Source organism: Nomascus leucogenys, chromosome 20 (genome assembly GCF_006542625.1).
Source record: "Nomascus leucogenys isolate Asia chromosome 20, Asia_NLE_v1, whole genome shotgun sequence".
Taxonomy (NCBI): domain Eukaryota; kingdom Metazoa; phylum Chordata; class Mammalia; order Primates; family Hylobatidae; genus Nomascus; species Nomascus leucogenys.
The window spans coordinates 80,224,447-80,251,494 of record NC_044400.1 but is presented as its reverse complement, the minus strand read 5'-3'; the positions used below and the strand labels follow the sequence as shown (position 1 = coordinate 80,251,494).

The 27,048-nt window shown below is 57.7% G+C and overlaps 1 protein-coding gene across 4 annotated transcripts; it reads right to left on the bottom strand.

Annotated features, from left to right (window-relative positions):
* Positions 1 to 25,451, bottom strand: LRPAP1 (LDL receptor related protein associated protein 1). Of its 4 annotated transcripts, XR_004027212.1 has the most exons (10): positions 25,107 to 25,451; positions 17,814 to 17,958; positions 13,168 to 13,289; positions 11,970 to 12,090; positions 11,160 to 11,318; positions 9,525 to 9,607; positions 8,030 to 8,206; positions 6,234 to 6,333; positions 2,522 to 2,554; positions 1 to 147 (listed from the first exon to the last, which is right to left on the bottom strand). XR_004027212.1 is itself a non-coding variant. In XM_030800838.1 (9 exons), the coding sequence occupies exons 1-8, from the start codon at positions 25,311 to 25,313 to the stop codon at positions 6,271 to 6,273; spliced, it is 1,077 nt and encodes a 358-aa protein (XP_030656698.1). In that variant the 5' UTR covers positions 25,314 to 25,451; the 3' UTR covers positions 1 to 147; positions 6,234 to 6,270. The 4 variants fall into 4 exon arrangements, 3 of the variants coding, with proteins under 3 accessions (XP_030656698.1, XP_030656699.1, XP_030656697.1); XM_030800838.1 differs by lacking the exon at positions 2,522 to 2,554; XM_030800839.1 differs by lacking the exons at positions 1 to 147; positions 2,522 to 2,554 and adding an exon at positions 4,375 to 5,002.
* Positions 25,452 to 27,048: the final 1,597 nt, after the last annotated feature.

Below are 27,048 nucleotides of genomic sequence, written 5' to 3'. Positions count from 1 at the left end.
GATCCGCCCGTGTTGGCCTCCCAAAGTGCTGGGATTCCAAGCGTGAGCCACTGTGCCCGGCCGGCTAGAGCTGTTTCTAAGAGGATATATCCTGGTTTGCTGCTGTGTAGTTTCCCCAAAATCTCAATTTGATGAGAAAATAGACCACTAGAATGGAAAAATAAAAAATAAAAATTAGATTTCATGAAATTGGAAACCTTTGCTTTCCAAAAGATAACCATTAAAAAAGTAAAACAGCAAGCCAGAGGATCGGCAATTATTCACAACACATATCTGAGGAAGGACTCACACCTAGACCTGGAAATAACTCTAAGACCAGGCTGGGGGTGGTGGCTCCCGCCACCTGTAATCCTGGCACTCTGCCAGGGGGAGGCAGGTGAATCACTTGGGACCAGGACTCCGAGACCAGCCTGGGCAACACAGCGAGACCCAGTCTCTACAAAAAAAAAAAAACCTTTTAATTAGCAGAGCATAGTGATGCATGCCTGTAGTCCCAGCTACTCAGGAGACCGAGGTGGGAGGCTCGCTTGAGCCCAGGAGTTTGAGGATGCAGTGAGCTATGATCGCACCACTGCGCTCCAGCCTGTGCGGGAAAGATCCTGACTCAAAAAAAAAAAAAAAAAAAAAAGAAGACAAGACTTCCAAGACCCAGTTTTTTAAATAGGCAAAAGAATTAAGTAGGCCCTTCCCAAAGAAGACGCCCAAATGGCCAAGAGCAGACAAAAAGGTGTTGCGCCTCTGGCACCAGGGAAGTGCAAGTTACTACAAAACGAAAACAAAAAAATCAAATGGATGTAATTGTCTGTTACTGATTTCCTCCTCAATTGCACTCTGGCCAAAGAATGTGATTTGTATTATTTACCTACATATCATGTATTTATACATTATCGTCTGCGAGTCACTGACATTTGCTTCGGGTCCTCGTACCTGCTCCATTTTTAAAAGATTCCATGTGTGCTTAAGAATGTTTTCTCTAATGGGCACAAGTAGACCAAGCTTTTAACTGCACTATCCCATTCTTTCATATTCTTCATCAATGATCTAAGCCTCTATCATAAGAACCTAAAACAAGGACAGCAAATTGAACACAAAATAGGTAGAAGAAAGGAAGTTTATAAGAGCCAAAGTCAATGAAAAAGAAAACAATAGAAAAAAAATCAACGAACCCAAAAGTAGGTTTCTTTGGGGAAAATACCTGTGAAAATGATAAACTCTCAGCTAGTCTGATCGGGGGGGAAGAAAACACGAACGGCCCAGAGGATACCGTGAACGATTTACGTAAACTGTTTTGTTAACTTAGATGAAATTCTGCGACAAACCTATCTTTAAAAAAATGACAAAGGAAGAAACAGAAAATCCAAAAGCCTCATGTCCTTTTTTTTTTTTGAGACAGAGCCTCGCTCTGTTGCCCAGGCTGGAGTGCAGTGGTGTGATCTCAGCTCACTGCAACCTCCACCTCCCGAGTTCAAGTGATTCTCCTGCCTCAGCCTCCAGAGTAGCTGGGATTACAGGCACGCACCACCACACCCAGCTAATTTTTATATTTTTAATGGAGACGGGATTTCACCATGTTGACCAGGTTGGTCTCAAACTCCTGACCTCAGGTGATCCATCCACCTCGGCCTCCCAAAGTGCTGGGATTATAAGCGTGAGCCACCATGCCCGGCCTCATTTCTATTTTAAAAAATCAAGTTCTTAATGAAAAACCTAAGCAAAAAGAAAATGGCAGGCAAAGATGGCTTCACCTATCAAATCTCTATGAAACAAATAATGCCAACCCTATACAAACTATGGCAGAACTTGTTTCAGGAGGCCAACTTAATGCAATATCAAACCATGACAGACACATCACATGACAAGACAACATCAGAGCCCAGTGTCCCTCATGAGCATTCCTACACAGGAGGTCCTTAGCCCAGTATGAGCAAATCTCATCTGGCCATGCAGAGAAAAGGCCAATGCACCACGGCCACAGGGACTTACCCGGAAACACCACGTCATCTTGGCATATGAAAGTCAGCGTAATTCACTACAGTAATGCGATAAGGAAGCAACCTCGTGAGCATCTCACTAGGTGCGGGAAAGGCAGCTGACCACATTCAACACGGATTCAGGAAATGCCCTCAGCAAATGAGGAAGCTCTTCCGCTTGTAAGTGCACCAGTGCAAACCCGACACTGAGCCGGGAGAGACCGAGCCCATGTTCACCGAGACTGGGAATAAGATAAGCAAGCGCTGGTTCACCTCGCCAGTGCAGTGAGAAGCCGAGGCACAGACTGACAAGGGGAAGCAAAGCCATGGTCAGACAGAGGACATGCGTACGCCCAAGGAAACCCCGCGAGTCCACAGAAACACCGCCATGGCTAAGGCCGGAGTTTAGGGCACAGGATTAAAGCACCACGCACAAGTGAGAAATGAAATAAAAATACCCAGTCCTCAACAGCATATTTCCTAAAGGAAAACATGCCAGACGCATGCACAGAAAACGCCAGTCCATTGTTAGGAGAAGTTGAACTCAATACCTGGAGTCACACACGGCAGTGAACGCGTGGACACTGGACACTGTTGAGACGCCGATTCTTCCCAACGTGTATTTAAGACATTCGGAAAAAGTATTCAAAAATGCGTTCAAGGGAATTGCTATTGAAATTCCAGAAGGCTTGTTTTTTTGGTAGAAATTGAGAGGCTGATTGTAAAACGTATATGGAAACACCAAGGACATAAACAGCCATAAGAATCTTTAAAAAGAAGAGTTGGAAAATGCACATCACCTTGATTCAGAGTTTATTATAAACCCAACTATAGCCAAGACAGTGTGGTGGCCGGGCACCATGGCTCACACCTACAACCTGTAATCCCAGTAGTTTGGGAGGCTGAGACGGGAGGATCACTTAAGCCCAGATCAACACCCGCCTGGGCAACATAGGGAAACCCCGTCCCTACAAAACAAAACAAAACAAAAAAAATTAGCCGGGTGTGGTGGCACACGCCTGTGGTCCCAGCTACTACCCAGGAGACTGAGGCAAGAGGACTGCTGGAGCATGGGAGGTCGAGGGTGCAGTGAGCTGAGATCACGCTACTGCACTCCAGCCTGAGGGACAGAGCAAGACCTTGTCTAAAGTGTGACAATGGCAATAGCATAAGGACAAACAGAAACAGACCCACACAGGTAGGTCAGTTGATTTCTGACAAAGGCGCCAAATTAGGAGAAAAAAGCCTATGCAGCAAATAATGCTGAAAGGTAAGGGGGGAAATGGATCCTGACTGCAACCCACACTGGAGACGCAAACGCTCCTGAGTAGGGACTGCATACACACGCGGCACACGCCCACACGACAGGCCGCCACGCAGCAATCAGGCGTCCGCCGCTGAGCCACGCAAAAGCCTGGGTGAATCTCAGATGCTGAGCGAACATAAGCAGATACACGCAGACATACACACAGACGCACGCAAAGACAACAGACTGCCCAGCGCCATGCACGTGGAACCCATGGCAGGCGGGAGGTAGGGAGCTGCGGTGGTGGGAGTCAGAACGGGTACCCCTGTGGGACTGGCTCTGCGGAGTGGAGGGCGTCACCTATGTCCTCTGTGAGTGCGCACCATGACCAGCCACACCCATGGAACTAACACTGGGTATCTGGGCTTTTTGTGTAACTGCCTCCCCTCGACACCATGGTCTCCCACATACAAAAGAGCCTGTCATACAACAAGACACGCTACTCCGCAATTAGACACCACGAAACGCCAGCCAGGCTGTCCATAATTAAAAATACCGAGCACTGGGGGGAGGGACAGCATTAGGAGATATACCTAATGCTAAATGACGAGTTAAGGGGTGCAGGAAATCAACATGGCACATGGATACATATGTAACAAACCTGCACATTGTGCACATGTACCCTAAAACCTAAAGTATAATAAAAAAAAAAAAAAAAAAATACCGAGCACCAAGTCTCAGCAATCTGCTAGTGTTCTCCTTCCACCCAGCCGGGAGAAAGGAACACAGTCCAACCACTTTGGAATCATCTCTATACCTGGACAACACACTTCGCAAGATCCATTAGGTACTCCTAGAGCTGGCCCCCACCCCCACCCCCACACATGAGTGTCCACCACAGCTATTTCTAAGTGAGTGTTATTACCCCAGAAAGGAAGCAACTCAAATATCCACCCACAATAACGTGCATTAAAATCACGCAATGGAATACTATACAGCAATGAAAAGGAACACGCTTCTGCTAGATGACAGGGCTGAGTCTCACCAACACACTGAATACAAGAACCAGATACCTTAAGGCTCTCAGGATAATGGGGAAAAGAAAAGAACCAGAATCCACCCCCTGCCCCACCAGCCACACACACACACACACAAGCACACACGGTGTCATTTCATTTCTATGAAGTTCAAACAGCACAACTGAACTGCACCCAAGTCAAGAGGCGCACTCCACTCCAGGGAAGAGAGATGGATGGGCAGGGTGCACTGGGGCGGCCAGGGCCCTGCCAGGGTCTACTTCACTGGGCTGTGGGCCCCACACAGCTCACTTCACCAAGCTGCATGTGTGTTTCGCACGCTTTTATGAACACGTTTTATTTTATATGATCATTTGGAAGTTAGAGGAAAATGCAGTCACAGGTGCTGTCTCGGTGGGTGGCAGTAACAGCTCAGAAGGACACATCAGTCTCTCCTGCAGAGGGAGTCCCCTCTGCTGCCGACTCCGAAAAGGGCAAACTGAGCCAAGGGACCTCCACTACTCGCTGTGTCCCGGGCCCAGCCCCACCCTAGGCCTTGCACCCCCGCCCCCATGACTGTGAAGGTCCCAGGGCTGTGCTCTGCACATGGGTTCCTGCCCTGGAGCTCAGAGCCCTGACGGGACCAACGTGGAGATCCTGGCAGACAGTGCTTCTCTGGGCCTCAGAGGCCACGTCTGAGTGGACGGTCACCCCAGCCCTGCCCGAGATGGATAGTATGGTGGACACCGTGGGGCGGCCTGGTTAGGATCCTATGCGGAGGGGAGACACAGGGGTACTGCTGGGGCCGGTGCCACTGGGCCAGGCAGAAGGCCACCCTCCCAGGACTCCACATAGGAACAGGCACCCACATGCCATACGCTGGGGCCCTTCCAACCCTGATGTGCCAACTCCCGACATGCTGCCTCTAGCCTTGACCTTTCTCAGAAATGATAGCTAAGCCAATGTTTGGCAGATCTCAACAGTCAAGCCAAGATCCAGCTGCAGCCAAAACACAATACGCCCGGTGGAGCCTCTTCCAGGTTCAAACACGGGAACCAACGCTCAGAGCTGGACCTGAGCCTCTTCGAGGCTCAGACACGGGAAGGGAACCACGCTCGGAGTCAGACCTGAGCCTCTTCCAGGTTCAAACACGGGAACCACGCTCGGAGCCGGACCTGAGCCTCTTCCAGGCTCAAACATGGGAACATGCTGGGAGCCGGACCTGAGCAACGGCCAGCCCATCAGCTATGGTCAGAGGAAGGCCTCCATGGCTGTCTCTACCCCCGTGAGATGGGGCATTTACACGGCACACTTAGGGACACGGAGGCCCTGCAGGTTCACTGGGGTCTCCCGAGGTCCCTGAGCTGCAGAGGTGAGAGTTGAAAGATGTTGCCCCCAGGCCACAGTCTCTGACTGTCCACGGAACCACACGCTCCTCTCTCTGCCATCTTCCCCTCAAACTCAATTCAAGTGCTCCTGGCTTTAAATCAGGCCGGGCCGTCTCACGGGAAAAGGAGGTTGGCTGCAAAGACTCATGGGGCCCAGAGGGGAAGCTGGCTATGACGCGACCCCTTCACAAGCACTGGCTCTGACCCCAGCCGCCAGGACACTTAGTGACCAGCCAACAAGTGGGTGGTTTAAACACTGCACTCTATTTTTTAAGGACTCTGAACATAGTATTTCCGGTGGCAGATGTGTAAGATTTCTTATGTAAATCGTGTTGTTTTAGCAGGACTATCAGACCCGACAGCAGCTGGACATCGAGGTCCTCACTGGGGTGGTGACTGCCACGCTGATGCTGAGTGGAAGCCAAGCCCCCTCAGTCAGAGCTGGGCCGATCTCAGACCCAGACGCTACCACCACCAAGCCCTGTGTCGCGACGGCAGCGGCTGCAGTCACCAGAAACAATCCTTCCTGCCTCGACACCCGTGCCAGCCCCAGCCACCCTCACGGCGGGCTGTCTACGGAAATGCCACAGCCAAGAGCCCAAGTCCTTCATACCGGCCTCTTCCCTGCCAGGCTGGGCTCCCCAATGCCTTCAGAGTTCGTTGTGCCGAGCTCTGGAGATCCTGCTGGACAGGTCCTGCAGATGCTTCTTCACCTGTGGACGGAAACATCTCATCAGCTGGGGACAGCGCGCCTCGAGGCCGGCTCTGTGAGCTCAGCCTCACATCAGGAGATGCGTGATCCAAAAGGAAAAGGTGCAAGCCCTGCACATCTGACTTTCCAATTCCACACCCATCCAGAAATGCTCAAATCACAAAAGCAGCTCAGTGCTAACTAGAAAATCCCACCAAAGAATGCTAAGAGCCACCAGCCAGCAGTTCATGCTGAAGTGGAAAGCTCAGGGTCTCTGTGATAGGCCCATGGTATTATTTATTTACTTACTGAACGGGTCTCGCTCTGTGACCCAGGCTAGAGTGCAGTGGCATGATCTCAGCTCACTGCAACCTCTGCCTCCCAAGCTCCAGTGATCCTCCCACCTCAGCCTCCCATGTACTTAGGACTACAGGTGCCCACCACCACGCCTGGCTAATTTTTTCTATTTTTGGTAGAGATGGGGTTCCACCATGTTGCCCAGGCTGGTCTCGAACTCCTGAGCTCAGATGATCCACCCACCTCAGCCTCCCAAAGTGCTGGGATTACAGGTGTGAGCCACTGCGCCCAGCCCCACAGTATTATTTTTAAAAGCAATGACTGGAGAGACTGGGACAGAGCTCTGGGAAAGGCGCCTTCCTCCTCAGGGCCTGGGAGGAAGGGGAGGGACCTCCAGCTCCTCACATCACAACCGCCCAGAGCATCCCCACACATACCACCCCAGTGGCAGCAGGTGCTGCGTCAGCCCAGCCTGGGCCAGGGCCACTGTAGCTCTTCCCAGATTCTCACAAAACCCCGCTCGTGGGCGCCGCCTCCCTCTCCACATACGAGCCCATGGCTCAGGGTGAATAACTCGCCGAAGGTCTCTCCTCTCAGCCGCCCTCTGACCTCCGCCCCAACGGTGTGGGCGCCACACAGCTTTCCTAACCAACACCGAGCTTTGCCGTGGTCAGGTGAAGGTAGGTTCACGCTAGCATTCCATCCCCGCGTCTCGTGGGAGCGCCCTGCAAACCCCACATGGTGGTGCTCACCCTGGACCTGAGCTCCTGCCCACGGGCAAGGGCCGCAGGCTGCTCTCCTGCACGTTCTTCCAGGCAGACCTGCACCACCCTCTCCTATCAGAACTTCTACCTTCGTTTATTTTTTAGGCCTTTCCTATTTTTGAATCGGTAACACATGCCTGTAGTTCAAAGTTTAAAAGGCACAGATGGGGTTCCTGACCCCCAGCTCCCTCCAGAAGGAACTGGCATGAGCTTCCAGGGTTTTCTGTGCCTCTGTGGCAAGGCCGTGCTGCTGGCTTCAGCTTCTCCTGGGCTCTGCCCCTCCTCTCCTCACATCCCAGGGGCTGTGGGGAAGGGGGCTCGCCTGTCTCAAGGGCTGGAGAGTGCCCTGACTCGTGGGCTGGCTGTATCCAGGTCATGCCCCATCCTGGTCACAGGAGGACGAGGCAGTGGTCTGCCAGGGCCTGCGCTCACACCTGAGGGTCGGGGGACTGCACTATAAGCCCGTGGGGCTCCCCTGGCACAGCTGCTGTGGCCTTCAGTGCCCCACACACTTGCGGCCCTGGGGTTCAACTCGGCCAGGGAAGACAACGGCGTGGGGCCCACACCCCGTCTACAGGAAGCCCTGGGCTGCACGTGGGCGGCCCCATCTTTCCTGCAGGGGATCTGTGGCCTCCCGGTCCCAGAACCCGAGCGCACCGTGTAGCCCAGCTCCTTGGTCCGCCCCTCCAGCAGGGCGTGCTTCTCGCGGCTGCGGCTCACACGCTCGCCGTCGCCCACGCTTTCTGCGTGCCTCAGCTTCTCGTGCGCAATCTCCAGCTGCTTCTGGTAGTGGTTGTGCTTCTCGATTTTGGCTTCGAAGTGCTTGAGCTCCTCCTGGAACAAGGTTTCCACAGGTGAGCGTTCCCTTCCCGTGCTTGCCACGCCATCTTGTGGCCCCGGGTGAACTGCAAGAACGCCAAGGGACGGCGCCATACCTGGGGCAGGACAGGCCTTGCGGTGACATGGGCTATGAGGGGGCAGCAGCTGGGAGGCCATCACACCAGCAACGGGTCCCAGCCCGCGCTGCCTCGGCAGCCCTAAGCCGACCCCTTCCCTGTCTCTGCAAATGGCAACCCCCCCACCCCGAATCTGGGGGGCCTCCAGTTCGTTCCCGGCCAGACCCCATGTCCAGGGGCTGTGCTTCTGTGGTGGCTGCCTCTGCACCCTGCCCCCAGCCTGCCTGGGCTCCACTGCTGCTGGACTGCAGCTCTGTCCCTGCTCCTGTAGGTGCCCTGCCCTGCCTTGACCCCACACTCCAGACCCAGGGCCCTCCATGTGGCCCCACCTGCCAAGCCCCATGCACAAGCCTGTGCCCAGCTAAGGTGCCCCAGCCCGAGGGAAGCTCCTGACCCCTTTCTGGGAGAGGTGCTAAGGGCCCTTCCTGGAGCCAGGAAAGTCCCAAGTCCTGGGAGGGCAGGACCACGCCCACCTCCCTCCCGACAGACACCAGCTATAGGGACCCTGGGTGAACTCACGGCCCGATACCAGACACCAGCCATAGGGGCCCTGGGTGAACTCACGGCCCGATACCAGACACCAGCTATAGGGACCCTGGGTGAACTCACGGCTCAATACCAGACACCAGCTATAGGGGCCCTGGGTGAACTCACGGCCCGATACCATGCCCAAGGCTGCCCACCCAGGACCCCTGCTGGACTCCCCACTCCTCACAGCCCTGCTGGGTGCTCACCGAGCTGATGACTTCTCCACCCTCAGAATGATCTGGCACTCCACACGCCCCAGGAGCCCCTGCCACCTGAGGTGGTCTCCTTCCTTCCCTGGGCCTCCATCTCAGGAAGCGGTGACACCCCCAAACGATCCTGGTAGTGTCCTTGGTCCCCTCCCCCCAGGCTGTGGCTGGGTCCCGACCAACTGTTGACCATCCACAGGACCCGCGCCAAGGCCACGCTCAGACGTGACCACGGACAAAAGAACCAAAGCCCCTCCCTCCAGAGCCTGGCCCCGCCCCTGAAACACGAGTTCCCACGCAGATGAGAAGAAAAACGCAAACAGGTTCACTGAGTGGTTAAGGAAGAAACTGTGAGAATCTTCAAGAGAGCTCGAAGGAGAGGGCTGCATTTCCTTACTTGCAAACTGCAAGAGAATCTTCAGCGCAGGAGAGAGCTCGAAAGAGAGGGCCACGTTTCCTTACCCGGAACGCCTCCAGCTCCTTGTCCGTGAGGTTGGCAGACTGTGCCAGGTCCCACAGGTCAATCACCCTGGGCTCCTCGAACTCTGCAGGGGAGGAGCAAGAGCGGCCTCAGCAGCACCCAGGGTGCACACCACAGCCAGTCCCGCGGCAACCACGCTGAGTGTGAGTGGAGCCTATGAGGGTGTGCAGGTTTAGCCCGGTCCAGAGGCAGGCACAGGCCGTTTCCCTTCGGTCCTGCTCAGGGTGTCCAGAAGGACATTGTGCTCGTGAAAGTCAAACATTTGGGCTCCTGGGAGGAGCCAAACAAACCAAGATGGCTCCTGGACCCTGGTGCTCACGAAGGGACGCAGTGAGAGACTCCGGGGCCGTCACCACTCTCCATCCAGGAGCGAGTAGTCCAGAGCCGCCTGCCCAGGGAGCCCCGCAACAGCGGCCCCTGCTCCCTCCTCTGCTGACCCCTTCCTGCTCAGGACCCTGAGGACCCTGGGCTGGTGGGGCTTGCTGGAAGGCCCAGGCAGACCCGCAAGAGAACTGCCGCTGGACACAACTGCCTTGGGGACAGCCCGAGGTGGGAAGAGGAGTGTGTGGGGCTGAGTCGCCCTTTCCTGCATGGACTGTAGCCAGGCTCATCCGGGTCTCTCCAGTACAGGCACTCAGCAAACTGCATCGCAGGCCTACAAGGCGGTCCAGCCCCCAATGCTACGGCCAAAAGCCTACGGCTGACACAGTCACCAGCACCAGGTCAGGCTAAGGGAGCCTGGGTTTGGGGGTGGGTGGTGAGGGGTCTTGCCCAAGGGCATACAGGTGACAGCAGCACAGCCAACCAAGGGGACCTGGGCCCGCGTGGACACATTTGACTGCTGTGCTGGAGGCTGCCTCTGGCCAGGCCATCCTGGAGAGGAGGCAGTGGCTCTGCCTGGCACCAGGGACAGAGACCAGCCCTGCTGTCTTATTACCATTTGGGCACAGATGCCATCTCCCGGCGGCTGCCTCCTCGAGCCTAGAGCAGGGCTTGGCACGCAGCCGGCGCTCGGTGTGCACGTGGAGGATGAAGTACAGAATCGGAAGCTGTGTGAGTGAGGCCAGCAGGCTGCTGGTAAACTCTGCACAAAGCTCTGGGCCTGGGTCCTGGGCAAGAAGCAGTGGTGCAGAGCCTGGCCACTCAGGGCCTGCAGTGGAGTGAGACTGAGCTACTGAGATGGAGCCACAAGCTGTGGCCTCAGCGGGCGTCCTGCCCCTGCCGGGCTGAGGGGGACTGGTGGACAGTGCGGGTGGCATGAGATGGAGACAGAGCTGTGTTTGACAAGTGGTCTCTGTTCTTGGCCAACAGCATCATGGGAGGGGCCGTGCTGCTGAGGCTGGGGAGACGCTGGGAGGGGCTGCTCCCAGGCCCGCTGCCACCAATGCCCTCCGCCAGTCTCCAGGAACAGGGCTGGGGACGGCGAGTGACCTTCACAGAGCAGCTCCTGGGAGTGAGGCCCATGACCACCCCTGGGTAGACTGCGCACACCGAGGGTCTCCGCTGCGTCCACAGGCCCAGGTTCCTGTCGCTACAAGCACCTGCCCGCTCGTCCCCAAAACACAACAAGAGACAGCCCCACCCTCGGGAACCGACAGTCCCAGGCGGGCACTCACCGGCCTCAGTGCTGTAGCCCTGGTGGCTGACCCTGCGCAGGCGGTCCAGGCCCTGATTGATGCTGCGCAGCTTCTCCTTCAGCTCTGTGTGCCTGCTGTGCAGGACGTTGCCCTTGATGTCGCTTAGGTCCGAGGGGCTGATGACGTTCTCGTGGATTTCTGTAAAATCGAAGGCAGGACGCCATGAGGCTGGGAGTCCTCGCCCTGCCCGCCCAGAGCACTGTCTAGAAAGCCCCCTGCTGGGGAGCTCAATCTCGCTCTCATTTCTGGGCTGAAGATGCCCCCCTTCCGCGGTCCTGCAGCGCCGCAGAAACGACCGTTGGCATAGCTTCCTTTCCAGGTGAGACAGGCGAGACGCCGGGACACACGCACAAAGTGGCGCCTGGTGGTGACGGCTGGGGCACCAGGTCCCCCGGGGGCTGACTCTGGACCCCTGCCCTGCCCTGCCCCCACTCTGCTGGGTCACCCTCCATTTTACTCCAGCTTCGTAGGGTGGGAAAGTCACACATTTGGAGAGGGTCACGAGTCCAGAATGAAGGACCCATCAGCGAAGCTCAGGTATGGCAAAGGCGGTGGCTGTGCCCATGGTGGGGGCAGGTGCCGGTGAGACTTGGTTCATCCAATGCAGGTGGGCGACTCTCAGAGCCAGCCCTGCCTGCACAGCAACCTCCCCACTCACAAGTCCGGCGGAACCCTGGGAGAGGCGGTCCAGTGCTGCCTCCCCATCCCTGCTGTGTCCTCGGGGGGAGCCGAGGCTGCCCACTGAGCACAACGAGCCTCAGGTGCAGGAGGGGGTGGGGCGGGGGGCACCTTCGGTCCTGCTCAGGGTCTCCAGCAGGACGTTGTACTCGTGAACTTTCTCTTTGTGATGCAGGAACTCCCGCCAGAGCTTGTCCAGTTCTTCGCTGGAGAATTTCCCAGACGTCTTCGCCTAAGAGGGAAACAAGGCCTGGAGTGAAACCCGCCGTGGGCTCGTGTGGCTGGGGCCACTCTTCAGCTGACCACTCATGGCCAGGCAGGCCCTTGCCTACGTGAGTGCTGGGCCCGGTTCTTGGCTTCAAGAAGGGAAGGAAAACAAAAAACAAACTGGAGAAGAGCTGCCGGCAGGCAAACACCCTTCTTCTGGACGTGTCCAGGCTCAACAGGGGAAGGCTACTGAGCTGGCTGGGGTGGGGAGCAGAAGATCCCAAGGAGGGGGACAGGGCAGCAGCCTGGTGACCCTGGGCTTGCCTGGCTCTCCTGGCTGCGGGTGGTGAGGACAGCAAGGCCATCTTCCTAGGGGGACCTCTGCCAGCCCCTCATTGTCCTCCCACCTGCCTCCCGGTTGTGGGGTGACGTGGATCACATACGTCCAGGGAGGCCACACAGGGCCCCCTCTGCCCCCTTCTACGGACTCCATCTTTCCTGGCCAAGGACAATGAGCTGCGACTGGGCTGGTACAAGAAGTCTAACTGTTGACCCCAAATCAATGTGATCCAGAGAAACTGTTCTGGAGCAGGAGCCGCTGGAAATGGGGGAGCTGAAGCAGGTAAACACCCTGCCGCGGTCCACCAGGCCCTGCTGGGTCCCAGCGCCTGGCCCCACACCAGGACCCCACACCCTTCCCAGGCACAGGGGGAAAGCCCAGCTCCACACACGAGGGCACCTTTCTGATCACAGAAGGACGTCCACAGCACCACTCACTACATCAAAAATCCGACACGGAGTCAAGAACTCAGCCCGTGCTATGTCACAATCCCGTAACCACACATGACCCGAGCTGAAGGTCCGACAGCTGCAGGCCAAACAGAGCTCCTTTACTCAAAGAGCAAGAAATTTCCTAAACAGGAAAGCTGAAAATATTCACAGAAAGACAGTGGAATGGCTTCCTTAGGAAGCCACTGTCTTCCCGAGACTTCCCCAAACCCCAGCTCCCATGCAGGGCAGAGACTGCCTCTCACAGCCCCCCGCCTTAACACTCAACGTAACGGCACCAATTCTGCCAGGTATGCAAACAACCAAGGAGTACCTTGTGCCACAGCTTTTCCAGCCTGGGATCATCCAGCCCGTCTTCCTGGGTGCCACTGAGGGAGTTGCTGGTCACCTGCCGAGCGTCCTTCTTCCCGTCCAGACCATACTTGGCCAAGATGACTAGGAGAGAGGGGAGGTTCTATTTGATATGGTTTCCTGTGAAAAACAGTCAACAGCCAACACATCTGGGTTGCCACAGTGGGTGAGACAGGTTTGCCTCTCCTCTTCCAGGAGTTTCCTTTCACCCGTTTCCTGGACGACCACTGGAGATCTGGCAAGAACAAGAATGTAAACAAGCGTGGGGGCTGCGGTCTCCCAGCGCTTAGGAACGGGTCTGGCGACTCACAGGACACCCCCAGGACCTCCCTCTTTCCTACCAGGGACACACCGGCTGGAGTCCTCCATCAAGCTGTGTCCCCCTGAGACGCAGCTGTCGGAAGCAGCTGGTGGGCTGGGCTGTAAGAGTGGTTACCAATTGGCCCATCTTTAGAGACCAGCTGCATAGATTTTCAAGAACAAAATTTGCAGCCTCATCTGTTGTCATAGGGCAAAAACTCTAAGGACCACAGGGCAGAGGCCACCTGCAGAGTGTGCAGGGTGGCAGGGCTTTCTGACAGCCCACATCTTATATTTATTGGGAGGAAAAACAGTTTCTAAAGGAGAAACGTCAGTGTCAGCAGTTTCTAACAAAAAGTTACCGGTAGCAGCCAGGAGGAATAATTAGTCTGCAGTGTGCTGTAGCCCAGCCACTCGGGGAGCCCTCTAGGATCTGCTCACGCGGTGCTCCCCTAGTCCCGCTTCCCTAGGGGAGACTCGGCATCTGTGGGCTGTGTCTGTCACCACACGCTGCCACCAACATATGAAAGCAGGCGCTCGACGTGGGCCCTGGTGCCGACAGGACTCAGCTGTGGACAAGTCCTGCACTTGGGACGTGAGAGCAGAGCCTAGGGGCTGGCCTCGCCCTCCACGGCAGTAGCTCTCCCAAGGCCCCAGTTCCCACTTCCAAGCCCTGCGCTGTGGCTCTGTGCGACAGGCCCTCTACTAGGTCCCCTGGAATCCAGGGCCCATGCAACCCCGCCTGCCTCCTTAGCTGGCGGTGGGCTTGCTGCCCGCCCTTTCCTGGGGACAGGGGGAATTCTCCCAGGGCCCCGCCTCCCACAGAATGGGGTCCTGCCTTCCCCTCCGGGCTGAGAGGGCCCCGTGTGGGCCTCTCCCAAGATGCTGGGCATGGAGCCTCCCTTCACCTCACACTTCCCCTCACCCCGAGGACCTCTTCACCCAGACGGTGACTCCCGGACCCCAGCACCTCCTCTGGGCCTTCACCGGTGACCCTACTGGACAGAACTACTCCCAGCGGGGCCTCCACATGCTCCGGGCTCAGCAGGTCCCACCCCGCACCTCTCCCAAAGGTCCATCCTCTGTCACTGCCAGTCCTGGGGAGTGTCCCTGCTCCAGGGACACCCCAAAAACCTCAGGCCTCCTTTCTCATCGACGCCACCCTGGCCTCAGATCCCTCCTGTCTCATTCCGTCCAGAAGCCTGGGCCACGGGGGTCTCAAGGCCACACGCAGCGTGTGCTTCTCGTGTTCCAGCCTGGAAGCGCTTGTGATCTTCCTAAGCGTGAAAAACCAGCCTGTGGTTTTGTCCCTGAGGAAAGCTGTCTCTCCTGACAGCAGTCAAGAGCTGCTGGCGCTGGGCGCGGGTCCCGTAGATGCACGCTTCAGAGCTCAACCACACGCCGCGCCTGTCTTCCATGGCAGGGAATTTATACCTGAGATAACTATTTTAGGCCAGGTGCGGTGGCTCATGCCTGTGATCCCAGCACTTTGGGAGGCCGAGGCAGGAGGGCCGTCTGAACCCAGGTGTTCAAGACCAGCCAGGGCAGCAAAGTGAGACCCCGTCTTTTAAAATAAATAAATCATTAAATAATACCGGCTGTGGGGAAGAGAAAATAAATGAAATAAATACATACATAAATACACAAACTTTTTAAAAAAGTGGCCTGGATGCCTCCTGGCTGTAGAAAGCCAGTGCCGGGCCTGCCTGTGAAGGCCGCCCCGCCCAGCCCCCGAAGTCCAGCCACTGCCAGGCAGCACTGAGGCTGTGCACCCTGAGCCCGAGAGGAGGAGAGGGGGAGACAGGGAGGGTGGGCCACGTCCTGGGGCTCTGAGGCTTCCTAGCTGGAGCCAAAAGCCCTGAGCCAGAGCCTAAAGTGGCTGGTCAGACCCCATCAAAAGGCAGAGTGTCCAAGGCTGCAATCAGCAGCAGGGACTATGGAAGGTTCTGGATTCTGCAGGTGCTGGGTTCTGCATGGAATGGAGTCACAGAGCACTGAAGCTGGAGGTGGCCTCAGGAGCACCGAGCCCTTAGAGCTCCTGGGGAGGACGGACATGGCCCCACACTCCCTGCCTGGGGAGGACGGAGGCCGCCCCACACTCCCTGCCTGGGGAGTGAAGTGGCCCTGGGGGCGCGGTGGGGGTAAGGACAGCAGCAAACCCCAGAGGAGAGCAGAGCAGAGCAGAGCAGGGCAGGGCGGAGTGGAGCGTGGCCCGTCTGTCTCAGGGTGGATCTCAGCATGGGGGGGTGCCAAGCGCAGGCACACCTGGCTATGGTGGGTCCGTGTCCCCCAGGTATGGTATCAGACTTGATAATGGCACTGGGGACCTCGGGGGTCCAGGGGCCACACCCAGAAGATGGTGGGCAGCTGGCCAGGACAAGCCTCTCTCCTGAGTGTGGGCAGGGTCTGCTTCTGGGACGCCGGCTCCTAGAGTCCCACTAAGTCTTCTGCCAGGTCACTCGGCAACGGCAGAAAACAAGACAACTCCACTTGGGCCACAGACCTGGACACCCTGCAAAGACACTGCCTGGCCTGCAGGAGGGAGCTGGTCCTTAGCCCACTTCTGTGCCCCCTGCAAGCTCCTCCGTCTCCTCCAGGCCCCGAATGCTGCCCTGCTGCATAGCCAGTCCCTTCTTCCTGGGGTGCACCTCCAGGACAGGCTCTTTCCTGGCCCTTGGGAATGGCCCACTAGACACGTTGGTGGGGATGCGACCATCCAGAATTGTTTCAGCCATGTCTTTGTTCCCAGGCAGTCCCTGCCGCCATGTCTTGGCTTATGTCCCACCCAGACTCTTGAACATGGTAGCATAAACCAGCAACAATGAAGCTGGCCCTCTGTCTTTAACCCAGGTGCAGCCACATGACATGTCTACTGATGCCTGCCAATGGGAGAAGAGGGGTGGCTGGGAACAGACCACCTGCTCAGGAGTCAGAAAACCCTGGCTCCAAATCTTTGCTGCACTACTCGGCTCTGCAACTCCAGACAAATTACCCTCTCTGAGCCTGTCAATGGGACGACAAAGAGTTCTGAGAAGTAGGTGTTAGAGCATCAGGCCTAAGGAAGGAACTCCACAGACACCTTCTCTCCTTACCAGAGACAACCCAGGCGCTGCAATGCCTGAGGCCATCAGCGCATGTGAAAAGCAGGGCTACAGCAGACTCCAGACACAGTCAGGGCCTCTGGGGCCACCCTCACGACAGCAACAAATGCCATGGCAGCCACCCCCACCCCCAGTGGGGAGTATCCCACTTGGTTCACAACCACCGTCCTGTGAGATAGGAGGAGGAAACGGAGGTGGGGGGCAGGGGACTGTGCCGGGGGCCCAGGTCACACAGGGAGCAGCGGCAGCGGGGGAGAGGACTGGGGAAGGGGTGCCTGGGGTCAGGCCCAGGGGCAGCAGTTCGGTGGAGGCGCAACAGCTCCTAGGGCTGCTACACATAGCTTACAGCAGGCGGCTGAGCACTCGACTCCCTGGAGCAGCCCCAACCCCAGTTCCACGGGCCCACCTGGTGTGCATCCTCTGCCCGCCAGTGCCCTGCCAACAGGCCCGTGGTGAGGGAGGATGGCAGAGGAGAGGGGTCCAAAAGGAATAGTTGCAACTCTGTCATTTAAAACCCTCCTGGCTCTGAGGACACACCTGTCTTCTGTATGCTGGTACCAAGCAGGCGACTGTCCTGCCTCTTCTTGAATACCCACAGGGACAAGGGCTCACTAACTGCGTCACAACGAAGTGTCCATTCTGACACTTAGAAAGCTATTCTGACAACATCTGGAATACGTCCCCAAAACTTCAAGATGCTAGGGCGGACCTGCTTCCTCCTCTGGGTGACAGAGTCTCCTGCTGTCCTCTGGCCCCTTCCTGCACCCAGTGCCCCTGCCTTGGCCCTCCCTCTAGCGTGCCAATGGCACCTGTGACAGCAAACCAAGACCACGGCCAAGGGCGCATCTGTGCTTGCAGGAGAGCCCCCTGCAGGCTGTGCCCAATGGGCCCCTTGGCCAAGAGCCAAGGAGTCAGAGGCGTAGCCCACAGCACTGAGGCGAGCAGCCACCATCCCTCATGAGGGTTAGCCCCCCCAACCATTGAGGCCAGTGGCCACCTCCCTCACGAGGGTGAGCCCCCCATCCCAAATCCTAAGCTTTCTGGGCACTCAGGATGCTCAGGGGAAAGACTCATTTTGGATATCCAGATTAAGCGTAATGCAAATATTCCCAAATCCAAAAACAAAATCCGACATCCAAAACACTGCCGCTCTCAAGCATTTAGGAAGAGGGATACTCGACCTGCATTAGGAAAGAAACGAACGTACCATTGAGGTTGCGTATGAGTCTCGCTTCCTTCTCCCCATCTTTGTCCAAGCCGTCGAGCTTTAGTTTCTTCCAGGCGAGTTCGTCCCTCTCCTGTATCTTCAGATCAGCGTGGAGCTCGGCCAGCCTCACGGGAGGAAGATGCAGCTGCGAACGAAGGGGAGGAGCCTGTGAGCCACGAGCAGGACGGACCAGGACACAGCGGGAAACTGACCTCGGAGGAGGCTGGCCACCGGGAAGTGCCGGGAGACCAGGAGGAGGTGGAGTCAGGGTCACCGTCAGCAGGATTCAAACCCCACAGGTTTAGACAAGAACACGGCATGGACACCAGTCTCTAGGCCTGTCTGTATACACAATGTGGAAACCCCAAGTCCATCGGGGGCTCCCCACCAGCAGCGGCTGCTCATTCCTGTCCGGCTGTAACAGGACACCCACCCTAGCACCTGGGGGCAGTCATCGGGCACCCGGATAAACAGGGTAGGAAGAAGATACCCACTGCATTACCACTGCAAGGACACACACACCTAGAAATTCTTCTCTAAAAAAATCACTGTCATCTCAGATCTGCCCCATCTTCATTTCCCAAAGACCCTTAGTCACCACCTCTCAAGTGTACCACGATCCGAACTGTCTTGCTGAGACGGTTCTCACACAGCCCCAGATCCTTCTGGAGCAGGAATCTGTCACCCTCTCACTTACCTGCTGGCGTAGACCACACAGGCAGGGCCCCGCAACGAGCTGCCGCACTGGGGCTGAGGCACTTCCCCACCCCACCCTCATACCTCTCCGCAGGGCAGGCCACACTTCCTTCATCCCACGCCCGCCCTCCCAGCTCTGGGACCCTGGGGGAGAGAAGGAAGGAAGTGAGGTGACCGCTGGGCACACTGCTTTTTGGTTGTAAAGACAGGATTTAGGCCAAGAGTCTCCCCACGTCAGAATGACTGGGCCACAAAGCCAGGCAGCCGAGGCAAGCAGCAGAATGAAACCCACCGGCCAGCTCTCATCAACTCTGGCCTCGGGGCTGGCCCGGCAGCTAAGAGGCGTGCGCTGGGGCAGGCGAGCCCTTCAGGGAAGCGAAGGCTCTTCCGTGCAGAGCAGAGTAGCCCAGCTGCGCGAACCAGAACGTGTCATGAGGTGGGACCAGGGTTCACGGAGAGAGGGTGCTGTCCCTGGCTAACTGGGGAGGCTGCACCACACGCCTGTCATGGCGCCAGCACGTTCAAGCCTTTGTGGAGTCCTGCAGCAAAAGAAGTGCTGGGCACTGTGCAGTGCAGACCCCCAAATCTCTCGACTCTCAGGAGGGTCCCCTTCCCTGAGCACCTGCATTCTCACATTCCCCTGGGGCTGGTGCCCGTGGCTCTAGGAGGGAACCCCAGCTCCTGCCTCTGAGCTCCAGGTGCCCATCACCTAACACCTGTCTCTGATCATGTGTGTTTCAATATGGAGTGTTTTCCCTCAGAGGTTTGAAATACTAATCTTTTATCTATATTTCATTAGCTATTTTTCTAACATAAATACAACACAAGCTAGTATCCAAAGTATGTGTGTTATATTTCAATAAAGTTTACGTAAAACAGTGAACACCCCCAGGAAGCGTCGAGAGCCGGCTGCCTTCCCAGTGTCCCGCAGCCCACACCGCCTTGCAGCCCCAGCCTTCCCAGTGTCCTGCAGCCCACACCGCCTTGCAGCCCGAGACCTCAGGAGGCCCGGCCCTCAGGTCCACGCTGCGCAGGGCCACACGTTTCTTTCAAGACTTGCATGAAGCCAATTCTGTGTGTTTGGCACACCCAGCACTCTGGAACCTCCTCACCTCACTCTGCCTGTATCTAGACTGAGCCCATCCTGCTCCCTGCAGCTCAGACTGTGTTGGGCCTGGGAGGAAGGAGACCCCTGACCACAGGCCCTGTCTCCAGCTGGGTGCTGGGGCTGTCAGCTCCACCCTCTCTCCTCTCAGAAGCCCAGCCTGACTCTGCGGCCGCCCTAGCCACACAGGCCCCACCCTCCAGGAGTTTAAAATTTAGTTAGGGACAAATTCAGATCACTGAGCCAAGATCCCCAACAGTAAAAAGATAGCAAACGGTAGGCACAAAATGAATGGCAGGGCCTAGGGCAGAGGAAAGCTTCTAATTCTCTAGAAGGTTCTCTAACCCTTGGTGGGTGGTCCCAGGGCAATCTTTTGTCTGGGCCCTCCTGGTAGATGCTCTGCGCCCCCATCTCTACAGGGGCTGCTTTCCAGGATTGTCCCGACCTGAAAACCCTTTCCCTGGCAGCCTTCGACACCGCGCTACCTGCATGCCTCTTCCCCAGCCAGCCCCATCCACCCAGCCCCTCTCCCCAGAGCTCCACCCCGTGCCCCTCTGTGCCCTGGACACTCGCCTGCAGCGTCCACTGGAAGGCCCTAGGAGACCTGAGGTCTCATCTGAGCATTCCCAGCAGGAGGACCCAGGACAATGAGGCACCTGAGTGATGCTGAACTCTCAGGAGGGGCAGTCTGTGCCTCAGGAGGAGAGGGAGCCCACACCTGCCTATCTTGTTTGTGACCCAAACTCCTGGAGGAACAGGTCTGCTTCCATCTCTACTTCCCTGTGGCTGCTGCTACCCTGTAGGCGTCTTACTTACCATGCTGCACTGCCCAGGAGGGTCCGAGATGCGAGGCCCACAGTGATGCTCTGAGCCAGAAGCAGCACCCTGGGGCAGGCAATCCAGGCCCATGCTCTCAAGTGTGTGCTGGCCTTGAGGGGCCCCGGGTCTGCCCTCTTTGGCTGCAGGGGAGAGGACGCAGGTGTCCCGTGACTGCCCATGGGCTGCCCGCTGGAAAGCGGAGCTGAAGACCCCGGGCTGCTGAAGTCCTGGGCCCGTCCTGGCAGGCTCACAGCCAGGCACCAACCCCTGTAACTTGCGGTCCTCACTGGCTTCCTCCTCTCTGCCTCCCCAGGGTGCTGGGAGAATCAACGGCAGGTGCTTCGCGGACTGTAAAATCTGCAACCCACAGGGGGAAGTCATTTTCTCCCTCTGATTCCCCAACTCTCAGGCAACAAGGGGTCTAAATTTCACACTGCATGTCTCACAAAAGCCAGCTTATTTTCCCCTGATATGTGGCTGCCAGTGCTCAGCGCGGAAGGGGCCAGCCTGGCGGCACCATCACGGAAAGCAGCCCCAGCTCCATGCAGGGTAAGACCAGCAGGTCACGTGCAGACCCCAGACCCCACGTCTGGATTCTTTCACCTCTCTCAAGTTAAATGTTAACGCATCAAGTTAGAAGTACCCTGTGGAAACCAAATGCAGAAAATAACCTGTCAAACCTGAAGCAGTGAGGCAAATCATCAACAACCAGGGGACACATGCAGGGAAGAAAGCCGGCTCAGCTGAACAAACGACTCTGGTCCTGTGTCCTCAGACACAAGCGGAGCCGACTGTGTCCTCCTGACCAGACCCGAGGGCCCAGCACTGCTCGGGACCTCAGCGGCAGCCCTTCCCCACACAGCACCACCCGCGTGCCAGCAGAGCATTCTGGAACTTTCCAACAACCTGCTGCTGCTTCTCAATGCCCCAGGAAACCCAGGCCAGGATCCACAGCTAAACCACTGGCGTCAACCTGCACACACAGCACAGTTCAGGCTGAGCAGGTTCCAATGCCACCAGGACCGCCAATGGACCACCTCTTCAGAGGGCACGTGCCATCCTCCCAGCGCTCACCTGAGTGCCCAGGCCAGAATGCAAGGCACCCACCCTGAGGAGCAGGCTGTGGTGGTGACCAAGGCTTCCTGGCACGCTGCACCTGTCTCACCACAGCAGGTGGCGCTGCACTGTCCCAGCCCAGCCACTGTGCTCCAGCTCCTTCTACCTGAGCTCCGTGGACAAGGGCATGGCCGTACCCGCCTTGAGCTGCTGTGAGGTTGTGCATTGGCCTGGCGAGTCCTAGGTGCCCATGGAGGCCGCTGGCTGGCCCATCCTCAGAGGCCCTTCTCAAGCCACGGAGGACGCTTGAGAGATGGGGTGGGGCTCTGAGGGCTCCTCTCTGCAGACCTCAGTTTCCACTCTTCAGACCTCTGAGAACAATTCTTCACACACTCTCATTGCAGTCACCATCTGTGTCAGAACTAAGGACCATCTGGGTGCGGTGCCTCCTGGGATTACGCCTGTAATTCCAGCACTTTAGGAGGCAGAGGCGGGAGGATCACTTGAGCCCAGGAGTTCGACACCAGCCTGGCCAACATGGTGAAACACTGTCTCTACGAAAAATATAAAAATTAGCCGGGCGTGGTGGTGCATGCCTGTGATCCCAGCTACTCAGGAGGCTGAGGCACGAGAATCGCTTGAACCTGGGAGGCGGAGGTTGCAGTGAGCCGAGATCGTGCCATTGCACCCCAGCCTGGGTGACAGAGCAAGACTGTGTCTCCAAAAAACAAAACAAAACAAAACAAAACAACAACAACAACAAAAAAAACCCAAAAAAACTAAGGACCTAAGGCCAAGGACTCTGAGCTCATGGCACCGTGCAGCCCAGGCCAAGAGGTACACGAGCGTGTCCCTGAGCGCCACAGCCAGACCATGCGGACCCTGGGGCTTACTCCTCAGCATCAACACAACACACAGAGCTCTGAAGAGGCAGTCCTCAGAAGGCATCTGCAAGCGCAAGGGCTCTGCACTGCCTCCGACCTCCAAAGCTCCAGGGACAGCCTCTGCTCAGGAGTTTTGCAACACAGCGGAGCCCACCTGTGAAAGAGGAACTGGGAGAGTTCACACAAAGTCAAGGTTCAAGGCACTCGAGAGGATGAAGCAGCACCCGCCGGCCGGGTCTCGCCTGACTAAAGCGGGTCTCGGCATCTTCTTGGCGGCACCCACCCCTATCTGCGCCTCAAGGCAGGTCTCAGAGCCCAAACCCATCAAAGGCAAAGGTTTCCTGAGACGCTCCCTTCACCCTATGTCTACTGACACACTAAGCAATCCTATATGCCAGGATGTGGCTTTACATGCAGAAAACAGGGATGCAATGTTTTCATGAAGCAAACCAAAGAAAGGACAAGACCGTCCTGGCTGTTGAGCGCAGGTCACAGGAGGCTGAGAGCAGCGGCTGCAGTGCCGGGCGGGATGTGCTTCTCTGAAAAAGCAGCCCTCGCTTCCGTTATCTTCCAGGTGGCGATCCAAGACCCCGTCTCCGTCTGATACCCACCTGGAGTGGCGAGTCAGGTGGGGTAAGAAGCCGACTGGAGTGACTGCACAAACAATTCTCTGCCCCTACGTCTGAACTGACTGTGGCTCCTTCTGCCTCCTGACCACCCTGGGCCCTGGCATGCTCGGCGGCAAGAGCCGCAGCACGAAGACCACCCGGGATGCACTGCCGCCACTGATAACCTCAACAAGACCAGGATGGGTCTGACGCCTGCACACTCGGCTCCAGGATAGAACACCCTCACAGCACCGCCACCCTCCAAGCTTCCGTTATCTGGAAGGAAAACCAAGACGAATGGGCTCTGCAGGCCTGCCTGCCATAGTACCAGGCTCTCTGGAAGGGGGGACGACACACAAAATCCCCCAAAACACTCTCACCCTCGAAGAACTTCACATTCTGTTCAGCAAAAAAGACTTGCCCACACAACTAGAACTTCAGGACTTAAAGGGACCCGAAAGACCATCTAGTCCAAGGCTCAGTCCAAAGTGGAGGTGAGCAGCTCGCCCTACCGCGGTGCCCAGTGAACCTCAGGGGAGGTTCAGGAGAAATGACCCAGCCCAAGACTGAAACCGGTCAGGTGAGTGGAGCACCCAGCACCAGGGGACAGTGCAGGGGCAGCCCGAGGGTAGCCGTACAGGTGCAGGCGCAGCCCGAGGGCAGGCATACCGCTGCAGGGCACCTGGGCTGACAAACACGGAGGACCAGCTGGAGGTGGCTGCAGCTAAGTGGAGTGCACCAGGGCGGCCCTGCAGGGCAGGTGGAAGACTTGGGCCAGGACCCAAAAGCAAACGGAGCCGCTGGGGTTCCTGGGCCCAAGTGCACTTCCTCAGTACCACCTCCAATTGGTCAGGGAGTCTCTTTCGGGCTCCCCATTCCTCATGGGGAGGGGGGACTCCACCCACTCAACAGATGCCCACCGCAGCGGGCACGGGGAGGCAGCACTGCACCCCGGCTGCTCCTGGTCACACTTGTTCCTGCTGCTGGGAGGCCATCACCACATCCAAACCCAGCCGTGTCCCCAGCCCCTCCAGAATCCCTTCCTCCAAGAAGCCGCCCTGGCTCCAGCCCAGAGCGTTCTCCCACCTCCGCAGGCTGAACATTACGCGTGGGGCTTGACTGCTGGTCCCAGGAGTTCAGGAAGGGCCTGCGGAGCTGATCCCCAGGTGTCAATCCCCATCCCCACGCAGTCTTATAACCGTCTGTCCCTCCCCCACCTGTTTCTCCTCTCCCTTTTTGTTCCAAAAGTTCCTTCTTATTCTGCAAATCATTTACTTTCCCTCTCAAAGACTCAGGAATGCTTAAAACTGGACTATTGAGACAGAGATCTAATCTGACTCCTGCATTTGAGATGAGATACTGAGGCCCAGATGATCGGCATAGTTCGAAAACACCCACTTCAGGTGTTTTCAGAAACACTTAACAAATGAAGCAACCGTATCTTAATGAAGACAGCAGCTGGCCCAGGGTCACAGGGTCACGCACCAATTAGGAAGCTGTTGTCCCGGGGGCCCCACTGGCCGAGCCATCTTGGGGGTGCCCTTTCCCCTCGGGGCCTCCGTACCCTCATCTCTCAAATGAAGGAGAGGTCAGGTAAGCGCCCTGTTAAGCATTCCCAAGGTCGCGTTTTATGTGCTCTAAACCGATCCCATCTCCTCCCCTCCTCATTTCTCGCTCAATTGAACAAGCACGGGCTTGCTACTGGGATGCCTTCTGTCCCTGGACACGTCTTTCTACCCAACATTTTGTTTTTCTTGTTTCCCCACATAGGGAGATAAGGTTGAGGGAACAGGCAAAGGCTCGGGAGGCAGGAGACCTGTGATCTAGCCTGGTTCTGCCCCTACGCTCGAGTCGGCAGGCCGCCCAGGCTGGGGAGGGCGACACTGACCCTCGGGGTGCCGGCCGCTACCTGCTCCACACGGCGTCGCCGCCGGCACGGGTACCTTTCCTGCTGCAGAAGGGGTCGGGGTGCCCCACCTGACACTTGGGGGAGGCTGTGCCAAGGACAGAGCGCGTGGGGCGGCTGCGCCCCCCCTCCGCCTCCGACCCCCGGGCCCCGCTCCAACGTCCCCAACCACGGCCCCCGCCCCCAGGCCCCGCTCCACCGCCCCCGGGCCACACTCACCCGCTGGGCCTTCTCCCACAGCTGGTTCAGCTTCTCCATGCGGAACTCCTCTCCGGACTCGCGTTTCAGGGGCGGCTCGGGCTGGTTCTTCTCCCGCGAGTACTTGCCGCCGTGGCTCGCCGCGGGCCAGGGCCCGAGGAAGAACAGCAGCAGCAGGAGCAGCGCCGGGAGCCCGCGCAGAAACGACCCGACCCGCCGCGGCGCCATCTTCCTCTGCAACTGGTGCTGCGCGGAGAGACCCTAGCCGGCCGATGCCCCGCCCACTACCCCGCCCCACCCACCGCGCGGTCTTCTGGGAATTGTAGTTCCTCCGTGCGCGGCCGGCAGCAGCGACCGGACTCCAGCGCCCAGGAAGCCCTGCGCAGGCGCAAGCGTTTCCCAGGCAACCATGCCGCGGCCCGAGGCTGCATACCCAGGCTGGGGATACAACTGGGGAATGCGGGTGGCCGGGCGGGAGCAGGAACCAGGCCTCACCCAGAGCCCGGAGCCCGCACGACTCGAGGCTTCTTTCCCCCTCTGCCCCGCAGAAAGAGCGGAAAGCCCAGGAACTGGGCGGTGTTTGGCTGAGCCTGATAATGCTCCGGCTTCACGCGCACTGAGTCCGACTCTTGCGTGCCCGGTGCCGTTGCGGGGTTAGGACTGCGGCCCCGGCCTGGCGCTGAGGAGCCTGGCCCAGCCCGCTTCTGCCCTCCGCGAAGCGCCTGGCCGCGGGTGAGCGCAGGCCGGGTTGTCCCGGGGACGCAGGGCCGCGCAGACGTCCCTCCACGTCCCGGGGCCCCTGCCCCAATGCGCGCCCCAAGCGCCTGCTGCAAGGCAGGACTTCGCGCGCTTTTCCCCAACCCACGACACTCTAGGAAATCCACAGAGCCAAAGTTAGCATAGACCGCTCTTTGGGGGCTCAGCCAGTGAGTTGGAAAGTGCCCTGGAGGTAGCGCGGGAAACAGAAGCTGGCAGGGCCAATTCCAATGCCAGGTCTCCGGGGAGAGCACGCTCCGGAGGAGATGAGAGTCCGGGTCCCTGTGGAATGGACGTGGAGCCCTCCAGGGGCATTGAACTCTATAGATCTGCCAGTCAGGGGCAGAGGGGTCCAGGGGAGAGGAGACAGAGATCTGGGGACCACCCACGAAGGCACAGTGGGCAGGGGATGGAGCGCTCTGGAGGGAGCCAGCGCAAGGGTGCGAGAAGGAGCTTGCAAAGGAAGCGGAGTGGCAGCCAGGACAAGGGAAGGCACCCGCGAGGAATTGGCCTGCAGACCCCAGGGTCGAGTAGGCTTTAGGGAGGAGTGCATGGGGAACGTCAGGCCCCTCACAGACTGAACGCACATAGGCTGGTGTGGATGCCTGTGGCCCCTGCCCTTGCAACAACCTCTGTCTTGGGTCAGGTTTCCTGGAAGCAGAGCTGAGATGGAATTCCTGTGGAGGTGATTATGGAGGGAGTGCTCCTAGGAAAGGAGAGTAGGGGTACAGAGCCGGTGCAGAGAGCTGAGCAAGGCTGTGACTGCTTCAGCCTGGTTGGATGAAGGGAAGCTCAGGAGCACTGCACCTCACGGCTATCCCTGCCTTGAGGCCAGGACCATTTTGTGCCTCCTCTCCCTCCCCCCATCAATCAGGCACTGGGTTGTGGGGAGGGCGTGACCTCTTGGGTGAGGCAGTTTTCCCACTTGGCCTAGGGCAATGAGTCTCCGCTATCCTCAGCCAGCCACCATTGCCTGAAGACAAGTGAGACCCCATGTGCTTGGGCAAAACCAACCCCTTCCCAGCTCCCAGCATGCAGGGAGGGTCTTTGAGTAAGACCACCCTCAGCTGCCTCGTCTGCTGGCAAACTCCCTGACTGTCACTGCTTCCCCACTGTCTGCCACTGTAGACCCCAGGACGAAGCTCATTATGCTGCTTCTCCCTCTGTATGGAGAGTTCGAGTCCCACAGGCCACCCCTTGCCCCAGA